General features: G+C 34.0%; 2 protein-coding genes across 2 annotated transcripts; one reads left to right on the forward strand and one right to left on the reverse strand.

The window, feature by feature from the left end:
* Positions 1 to 315: 315 nt before the first annotated feature.
* Positions 316 to 3,600, reverse strand: LOC120152534 (probable serine/threonine-protein kinase abkC). The gene is made up of 5 exons (XM_039164737.1): positions 3,335 to 3,600; positions 1,749 to 3,087; positions 1,320 to 1,589; positions 935 to 1,090; positions 316 to 624 (listed from the first exon to the last, which is right to left on the reverse strand). The coding sequence occupies exons 1-5, from the start codon at positions 3,340 to 3,342 to the stop codon at positions 505 to 507; spliced, it is 1,893 nt and encodes a 630-aa protein (XP_039020668.1). The 5' UTR covers positions 3,343 to 3,600; the 3' UTR covers positions 316 to 504.
* A 3,249-nt stretch (positions 3,601 to 6,849) lies between these two features.
* Positions 6,850 to 9,882, forward strand: LOC120152576 (epoxide hydrolase A-like). Its single transcript, XM_039164777.1, has 5 exons — positions 6,850 to 6,932; positions 7,049 to 7,263; positions 8,177 to 8,344; positions 8,437 to 8,672; positions 9,484 to 9,882. Exons 1-5 carry the CDS (start codon positions 6,863 to 6,865, stop codon positions 9,728 to 9,730), a joined length of 936 nt encoding a protein of 311 aa, XP_039020708.1. The 5' UTR covers positions 6,850 to 6,862; the 3' UTR covers positions 9,731 to 9,882.
* The last annotated feature ends 252 nt before the right edge of the window (positions 9,883 to 10,134 follow it).

A 10,134-nucleotide genomic window follows, 5' to 3' on the forward strand; every position in this document is an offset into this window, starting at 1 on the left:
AAATCCCAATTAATCTATCAATAAATTAGATATTAAATCATTATACCAAACTAACGTACCAGACTGACCTCTAAAAATCATGCACACCGCTTACAAGTCGGGCAAGCAATATATGTTCATAATCTTTTTTTACCATTGACAATACACACACCCTTCAACCAGGTTCAAGCTAATACTATATTTCATTACAAATTATCACATCATAAAACAAAAGATTTATGATTATTATCACAGTACTTGTAAACTTGGAATTGTTTGTAACTCTATTTTGCACAAGCAATTTTTCGGAAAAGAATAGGGATTTTTTTTACACTTTATAATAAATATAAGAGCAATGAATTGTTGAAAGGAACAAGTAAATACACTAAGGAATGGAACTTCATATTAGCTCAAAATTCTCAAGATGAAATGATGATATGCTTTTCAACACTGTGTCTTGGCTCTATCAAAAATTGTTTCCTAGAAACAGTAAAACATGAACCTTACCATCTCAAGAGCGTGGCGTCATGGAGCCATCAGGCCATCAATGGTGTAGGAAAGAGATTTTGCCCAGTCTGCTTTGAGTAGCAATGTCTGTAGCGTTTGCATCACGTTATATCCGGGATCAAGTTTCCTTTGCCAACCCTACAAGCATCAGAACACGATATCGAATTCAATAACGATTACATTGACTGCGTTTATCTTCATATTATAAAGGCATTTCAGCACTAGGGCTATTACGAAACGATCCCAATTCTATATCTTCCAGGCTCAACTAGTCACGAAAATGTAATCCTCCTACATATAAACAAGAGTAAAACACACAGACGACTTCCTTCCTAGGAGATAAAGGACAGCAAAAGATGAGGGGGGTTGGTGTTGAAAAAAGACGTCCCGAGTGGTCGGTCAAAGATTCAAAATGAATGTTTGGACTCTCATGATATGGAGGAGTTACCTCAAGAACCAACATTGTGACCAACACAGTACATACGTTGCCATCAATATTGACTTTATGACGCCTTACTTTCTCAAGAAGTTGTTCCATGCATTCGGCCGGATGGACTAGATCACCCTCTGGAGTACCCCAAAAAGTGAATGCTTCATCTACTTCCTGTCGAAACACAAAATTAGATAACCAAGCAGAAGATGAATACATTTATAGAGATACACCATTAAGCATTTGCCTAAAATGACAAACATAGAGAAAGGGTTAATAAAAAAAGCATTCTGCACGGGTTGACTAAATGGGACAATAACAAGATAACAAAGAAAGCATTTTCCAAACTCCTCACTGTCCTGAAAGCCTTCAGCACAGTTTGGATTTTATCTATTTACATTACCTCAATAAAAGCCTTTGGGTTCGGGCAGTTTTGTCGATGTGATAATCTAAGTGTACACTCAGCTGCAGTCAGGCCATCTCTTCGGGCAACAGCCTTAAAAAATTCCAATAAATTTAAACGATCGCACTTAGAAAGTTCAGCAGTCATGCCTACATCAAGGAAAATGACATGAGGCTTTGATTTAAAGAGCTGTTTCCGAGAAGACTTGCTCTGAGACACTCGAACAAGGATATTTCCAGGATGCATGTCAGCATGAATAAAGTTGTCCACCTGGAAGAAGAAAAGGAATCTTTGGTTACCCGAATCACACCGGATTCTTATATTTCAAATAAATAAGACAACAGGAAACAGGAATCAAGCATCATCAAGTAGAAATCAATCATTTTTCCTCCATAAGCATAGGAAAACCAAGTAAAAGTAGTTGCCTACCAAAAGCATCTTTAAGAGTGCATGAGTTCCAATATGAGCAAGCTTGGTCTTAATCCTGTCATGTCCTTCAAATCCATCTACGTAGTGTGAAACGCTTTCCCCTTGTTCATATGTTTCCACTAAAACAGCAGGGTGCACAAGTGGATACACTGGCTTAGGAAAAGAGACATCTTTCCAGCTTCGGAAATTATATATAAAACGGTTCAAGTTGGCCGCTTCCCTGGCAAGATCAACTTGAGACATCATGAAAACAGCAAACTGCTGGACGCTTTCATCCAATCTCAACCAGTTAAGAGTCGGAATGAACTTTGATAATTTCGCCACTGAGTTGATAATAATAAAATCTCTCCTAATTGATTCACCAACACCAGGATGTCTAACCTTTACCGCAACTAACATGGGCTTGACCCGTTTACCAGGATAGCGGAACCTCAAAGAAGCCCGGTGTATCTGAGCTATACTTCCTGAAGCCACAGGTTCCTCTTCGAAACCTTCAAAAATTTCAGAGAGCTTGCGTCCGAATGCTCTCTCAATAGTTTTCTTTGTGTAGGCAAAGCTGTGTTCAGGAGCTTTGCTGTGAAGCTCTGAAAGCTTGGTGCATAGATCTTTAGGGAAGAGATCAGGTCGTGTTGCTGCCCATTGACCCCATTTTATGAATGCTGGGCCTGCTGTTTCAAGTGTGCGATGCACAACCTCAAGCCACATTTTCCTGAACTGGAGGCCACAAGAGTCAGCAAATGGTGCCATTATTATGCTTGGAGAGAACAAAACACCAAGATACAGAGCCCTCACTAGCAAGATAACAACTTCCACCACTGAAAGTAGTATAGATGAAACAAACGCATGCCCATCTTGTGCACGCATATACAAAGAATTCGGAGATGGGAAATAATCTGTCTCTACTACCTTCCTCTGCGCCAATGCCAATCGTCCGCATCCCAATCCAAAAATACCAGGAACTATCAAATGTGAGCGGAACAAAGCCAAGCTGACTGCTTGAGCAATACCGCTCATGCAGGGGAGCTTATGACAGCTAGATGAACATTTTCGAGTGAGCTTTTTCCAAGCAACTTGGGCATTATGAGTCACAGCATTACTTGCAGAAAGGAACGAGCAGTACCTAGAAAAAGAACCTCGAGATATCTCTTCCTTGGCATTATGCAAAAACAATGGAGCCTGTCCTCCAATGTTTAACCTACAATGGGAGTATAATCTATACTGTGGTAATCGCAGCCCGATAGCAACGACTGTTCCATACTTGCTAAATTCTGAATGGCTCCTAGTTGGGTTTGAACTAGCAGATACTGCAGCTTTCCTAATATTTGCAAATGTCAAAAGTCTGCATCCCAATAATTCTCGCATCATTCACCAAGCAAATTCTATAAACCTTATCGGCAATTTATAACTCACGCAGAAAGGCAAAATAATAGAACTCCAATTGTTAATTTCAGACAGCGCGGAACCAAGAATTCTTTAATTCATCAAACTCAACATATAAAGCAATTGGAAACAGATTTTAATCTAACAATTCATTGTGAAATTCATTAATACATGTGATCATAACAAAAAATATTAAAGAGACGAACCTGGACATGGAGATATGTATACAGAAAAAAGAAGGTGAAAAAAGGTAGCGTTGAAGAGGCTAACGAGCGAAGGCGGTGAATAACAGAATAGGAAGACGAAGACGAAGGCGAAGAAGAAGAAGATCTTGAATGCATTGTCTCATTGATGTTTCCCTTCTAATCAACGATCAAAACTCCGATGAATTTCCAATTGCCCAAACTTCTTCATTCACTTTCTGTCGGTCTGCTAAAACCTAGCGGCGCGAGAGGAAGAAGAATAAGAAAGAAAGAAGAGATCCGCGCCAACCTGAATGGGCCTAAGAAGATTGAAGATGAATTCAACTCTGCTATTTTTTTATCCATTCTTTCTGGGCTTGGGTATTATGATTTAGGGTAAATTGCCCATTTGGACCTAAATTATCAGTTTTGATCCGTTTTAGTACTTATATTTTAATTTTTTTTTCAAAATCATACTTAAAACTTAATTTTTGTTTCATTTTAGTACTCTATCGTTAAAAAATCTAGTTTTGTTTCATTTTAGTACCCGTTCAAAATTTAACTTTATGTTTTGAAGAGATTGAAAGTTTAGGTACTAAAACAGATCAAAACTGACACTTTAAGAACTAAAAGCGTTAAGTTTTTAATGGCGGGTACTAAAATGAAATAAAAACTAAACATTAGGTATATTTTGAAAATATTAAAAGTTTAGATACTAAAATAGATCACTGATAATTTAAGTATTAATTACGTAGTTTACCCTTTAATACTTCTTTTGGCTCGTCACTATGATTAAATTATTACTTTAGCACCCCCCAACAATTTTTATTAATTTAAAGACTAGATTAGTATTATTTTCGATGGGAAAATATATTTTAAAAATTATGGTAGAAAAATACTTTGAAAAGTTTAATTTATAATTTAAGTATTTAACATTGTTGTTAATATCTAATTTTGGAAAAGATAAATGACCATTTTAATACTATATTATAAGTTAAGAAGATATACATTCAAATACTAGTTAAAATTCTCTTCCATGTCTTTATAATTTGTGTTAATTTTATTTATCAATATAACTTTTTCTTCTTCAATTTTGTTTAACGGCGTCTTCATTAATTTTGATGTTGATTACCGCCCGTCGATTATTTTTTTTAAGTTTTTTTAATAAGAATACTTATATTTTTGTGACATGTTCTATACCTTTATGACACGTTTATCTATACCTTTTATGATACGTTTATCTATGCCTTTATGACACTTTTTTCTTTTCCTTTTGATAGCTTACGATTTTTTTGTCGTTGTTTTCGTTTATCTTGTTTTTCAGGGTTGGATTTGATATCGCCACGAGTGATCAAAATGATATTTATTGTTATCATACTGATATTCCTTGATTTGGATACACATTTTGCATTCGTGGATGGTTTTCTCACGTCTCTTGACTCTGATTTGCTATTTGTCAGTGATCTTCAGTAGCTTCATCCTCCTTTGTGCTTTGTTTGCCGATGCAGTCAGATTTATTCGTATATTTATTTTGTTTGAGCATTGGTTAGATTTTTTAATCTTTTTTTTTGTCATTGTGTGATTGAGGTGGTTAGTTTTTGCGTCAATGATTATAGGAAAATGTCCTAATTATAATTTAGTTTATGTTTATTGTTATGCTTGTAAATCTTTATTGTAATTCTGGATATTTTCTATTTTTAATAAAATTAACGACTTTCTATAAAAAATAATATTTAAAATTTTAATAGCATAACATATAAAATATATCAACTTAAAACATGAAAATAATATAAAAATATTTTGCTCCAAAAACAATTTTGCCTCACAAACACCTTTAATAAACAACAATGTGTATGGTACATCTTTAACCCATAAGAGGTCCAACCATTTAATTTCTAGGATTAATATTTATTTTAATATTTGAATTTAATTTTCCTTAATAAGCCCATAAGTACGAAAAAAATATTACATAGACCAGGCTCACCACGTTATCCGTGGTCCTAACCAATAATAGTTTTTCATCTTATGTTTTTTCAATGTGAATTGTCAACCCTTTCGTACGTGTAAATAAAGAGTGGATAATTAATTAGAAATTACTTTAAAATTCATGGATGTGATTCAATGGGACCATAGATGACGTGGTGAGTTGGAACCATGAAATAATTTCTCCGTAAGTAGGGCAGTAAATGAGTCGAGTCGACTCGAACTTGAGTATTATTGAGCTCGGCTTAACTCAAAAATTTGAAAACTAAGCTCGACTCTATTCGAAAACTCGTGAACTAAAAATGATTAAGCTCGACTCGAACTCGAAATAAAAACATTGAAGCTCAACTCGGACACGAACCCGAAACTTAAGTATATGAAAGTCTTGCATTGTATTTCTTTTTTAAAAATAACTTATAAATGTTAGTATTAATAATAATTTAATTTAAAAAATCTAACACTTTAATATATTACTTTTTTTCAAGTAGCTTACGAGCTTTTCAGGTCAAGTATCAAATAGCTCACTTCAATTTGTTAAGAATTCAAGTCAAGTTCAAATTTGAGCTTTTTTTTCGTAGCTCCATGAGAGAGGTGATTTGGTTTGGGGGAATGAGGGGAAGGCGATGGAGAGATGGGTTAATAAGGTGGTGAGGTGGTGGGGTTGATTTGTCTTTTGACTTATCTTTACCCTTTATTTATTTGATTTTATTCTGAGATGTTAAATAATTCCACATCATGCAACTGTTAAAGAAAAAAAAAACGAAATGATAAAAAAATTCAATGTCTATAGTTCAGTGAATAAATTAAAAAAAATAAAAGTACAATTAGTGGAATAGAAGATATAGTAAAGTTCAGTGAATAAGTGTGTAATTTAACTTATTTTATTTCATATTTTACATTACGCTATAATTTCAACAGGTGCGGTAGAGATTAAGGATGAATAAAATTTAACTCGATTTGAAGAAATTGATTTTTTTCACTAATATATGAAAATATAAGAAAATAAAATAAAAAACACTGCATTATTTCCTCTAAGTTTATTATAATAATGAAAAGGTAAATTACACCCCTTCATAACTCAACTACCTTCTAATTTTATTTTGGTCATTGAAGTCTAAAATTTTTCAATTTTAATAATTCAATTTTGAATTATTTTGATTTTAATCAATTTTTTATTAATACTAGTTTATTTATATTTTGTCACATAAGATTATAATAAAAAAACTAAAAACCCTAAATCATACCCTTTAGATTTTTAAACCCAAACCTTAAACTCACAAATCATACCCTTTAGATTTTTAAACCCAAACCTTAAACTCACAAATCATACCCTAAACCTATCAGAAACCTATCATGAAACCTATCAGATTGACGCTTAATAATTTTGTAAAATTTAAACTTATTAAATTATAATTTTATTTGGAAGTTAAAATACAATTATTTTAAAATTTTATAATTTATTGATATACTATACATGTAATTTTACCATTTAGGGGTTTTGCTGAACTAATAAATAACAGAGCAAAGACGGAAACTGAATAAAACTTTTGAGTGAAAAGAGAAAAACAAATGGAGCAAATTCATCACAACTTCGTCACTGTTCGAGGTCTAAAATTTCACGTTGCAGAGCTCGGGAATGGTAATACAAATGGGTTCCCATTCGATTTGATATTCCCTTCTTTTACCATTAACCTTAACTGTTTTTTTTTTAATTTACTTTTTTGTTTATCTAGTTATTTTGGGTTTAATCTTCAGGTTCTAACGTGGTGCTCTTCTTACATGGGTTCCCTGAGATATGGTATTCATGGCGACATCAGATGATAGCTCTCGCCGATGCCGGATTCCGGACCCTTGCACCCGATTATAGAGGCTACGGACTATCCGACATACCACCCGAACCTGAGAAGACAACCTATGCCGACATCATCGCCGACCTTGTTGCTATCTTAGATCACCTCGGAGTTACTAAGGTCAAAATTTTCCTACTTCTATTAAGTTCGAATGTGTTAGGGTTTGCGATTTTGGTGTTTTCCCCGTTATCAGATTTATGCGCACCGTGTCACTGTCATTTTGCTTGAGTGAACTAGTACGCTTTTGATTCTTTACCTTTGTTGCTTTGCTGCTTGTTTATGAGCGGCAGGGATGGCCTAGGACTGTAATTGAATCGAGTCGAGTTCGATTAGATTTAAAATTGTAAAATTGAACTTGATTCTAAAATCCACAAGCTTAAAATTATTAAACTCGAAATAAAAAATTGAAGCTCAACTTGATTCGAAAGCTCATTCACGAGCTTAAAGTTTTCAAGCTCGACTTAAAATAAAAAATTAGAGCTCGATTGAGCTCAAGATATTATCAGACTTAGTTCGATTGAAGTTTAAACTCGAGTTTGAACCTAAACTTTAAAAACATGAAAGCCTTATGTTATATTTTTCTAAAAAAGAACTGTGTATAAATTTTAATATTATTGATAATCTAATTTAAAAAAAATCTAAAAATTTAATATATTATTCTTTCGAGTTGTTCATGAGTTTTTCAAGTCAGATATCAAGTAGTTCGCTTCGACTGGTTAAGAATCCGAGTTGAGTTCAAGCTCGAGTCGAGTCTATTTGATTTGAGAGTTGACCATGTTTTGAACTAGTCGATCTCGAGTAATTCGCGATCTGTCTCGGCTCATTTACAATTCTAGATGGACCAAAGGGTTAAGTGAGGGAAGTTCCCTCAAAATTTTAAATTCAAATTCTTATATATTTGAAATATTTTCTTTGTATTTTCTATTGATAATCTATAATTTATTTTTGTCTTTCTGAAATTTTATAAATTTGTCTCTTAAAATTTTATAGTTGTTCACTTAACATAAAATCTTCTTTCCGTCCCTAAGCGTAGGTTTTCCTTGTTGCTAAGGATTTTGGAGCCAGGCCTGCGTATCTGCTAACTCTCCTTCACCCCGATAGAGTGTCAGGTGTTATAACATTGGGTGTTCCACATGTTCCTTTGGAACCTCGGAAGTACGGGAAGTCTCTCCCAGAAGGCTTCTACATATCAAGATGGAGGGTATGTTTTGGATCATTAATTGTTGAAATGCTGGAAGTAATTGAAATGAAAATGACTGTGCTTACTTGAAATTTTGTTCGGATTTCCTGTAGGAACCTGGGCGAGCGGAAGCCGACTTCGGACGGTTCGATGCTAAAACTGTCGTAAGGAACATCTACATACTGTTCTCCAGAAGTGAAATACCAATAGCAGCTGAGAACCAGGAGGTCATGGATTTGGTGGATGCTTCTGTTCCTCTTCCGCCTTGGTTCTCCGAGGAAGATCTCGCAACATACGGAGCTTTATACGAGAAATCCGGATTCAAGACTGCATTGCAAGTTCCGTATAGGTATGGTGTTGTTTTCAGAACCGTTGGCATATATGTTCCGAACACCTCATGGTCCTTTACTCCATTTTTCATTATGCATATGCTATAGCTGCAAGCTACTCATACCATCTGTATATACTATATAGAGTCATGCAAAAGGCAACCCGTTTAGGTTTTAGGGTAAAGTGCACGAATTGTCTCCCGACCATGAGGCGATGTTTTGTTGAGTCTCTCAACTATTAAAAGTTATAAAATGATCATTGACTATAGGATGCCGTTTTGTGGAGTCCCTCGACTATTAAAAGTTATAAAATGATCATCCAACTATTCATATGTTCTAAATTTGTTATTTTTCGTTAAAAAATTAACGCCTGTCTGAGCTGGACATTAATCTATTGACCGAGATAAGATAAAATCTGATTTCATAATTGTTTGAACTGTATTTTTGTGGATCGACTATCTATTTACATTATGTCATCGAGTCGGTGATTGAAATATTATATCGTCGAGCTACTGATTGAAAGTAACGATGGTACCTATAGACATCATTAAAATATGATTTTATCATATCTTAGTTAGTAGGTTGACGTTCAGCTCAGACGGACCGTTAATTTTTTTTAAGAAAAGAACGAATTTGAAATATATTAGTCGTCGAATGACTATTTTGTAACTTTTAATAGTTGGAGATTCAGTAAAATAATATCTTATAGTTGGGGGATCATTTTATAACTTTTAATTATCGGAGACTCAATAAAGCAATAATCTATAATCGGGATCATTTGTGTACTTTACCTAGGTTTTAAACTATGCTATGATTGCAATGTTTTTGTAGGTCAATGGATGAAGACTTTGGCATAGCAGATCCAGTAGTTAAAGTTCCGGCATTACTGATAATGGGGTGCAAAGATTATGTCTTTAAATTTCCTGGGATGGAAGAATACATAAAGTTTGGGAAGGCAAAAGAACTGGTGCCTAATTTGGATATAATATATTTGCCTGAAGGAACCCACTTTGTCCAGGAGCAGTCACCGGAACTGGTTAACGACTTGATTCTCGACTTCCTCAAGAGCCACATGTGACGGTGCGGTCATCGGCAAACAATGTCCGAGATATCGGTGACGCTTGTATGAATCTTGATATACTGCATGAATATGAAACACAGTTACTGTATGCTTTAATATAACTTTAAGTTCGCACCCCAGATATAAGTTTATGCCTCCATGATAACACACTTTTATTAAAGTACCAAAATGTTTAATATATGTCAAAGGAACCATTACAGAGTGACACATTTCCAACAATTTCCACGTGAATTATAAAATAATTATTAATCTTTTTAACGGTTTCAAAAATATTATTATATTTATTGAAGTTTTACAAAATTATTATTCAATTTTATCAATATGTTATAAAATTATTATTAAATTTATTAAAACTTAATAATTCATCTGTACGCACCAATTTTTTTTACTAAACTTACAGT

This window comes from Hibiscus syriacus, unplaced genomic scaffold (assembly GCF_006381635.1).
Source record: "Hibiscus syriacus cultivar Baekdansim isolate YM2019G1 unplaced genomic scaffold, ASM638163v2 tig00111092_pilon, whole genome shotgun sequence".
Taxonomy (NCBI): Eukaryota; Viridiplantae; Streptophyta; class Magnoliopsida; order Malvales; family Malvaceae; genus Hibiscus; species Hibiscus syriacus.

Bases quoted from the DNA above. Each gene is read 5' to 3' on its own strand.
- LOC120152576 (XM_039164777.1), top strand. From the start codon at position 6,863: ATGGAGCAAATTCATCACAACTTCGTCACTGTTCGAGGTCTAAAATTT. The intron at 8,345-8,436 runs GTATGTTTTGGA...GATTTCCTGTAG, and splicing joins TCTACATATCAAGATGGAGG to GAACCTGGGCGAGCGGAAGC. The intron at 8,673-9,483 runs GTATGGTGTTGT...ATGTTTTTGTAG, and splicing joins GCATTGCAAGTTCCGTATAG to GTCAATGGATGAAGACTTTG.
- LOC120152534 (XM_039164737.1), bottom strand. The intron at 1,590-1,748 runs GTAGGCAACTAC...TTCTTCTTCCAG, and splicing joins CACTCTTAAAGATGCTTTTG to GTGGACAACTTTATTCATGC. The intron at 1,091-1,319 runs GTAATGTAAATA...GTGTTTCGACAG, and splicing joins ACCCAAAGGCTTTTATTGAG to GAAGTAGATGAAGCATTCAC.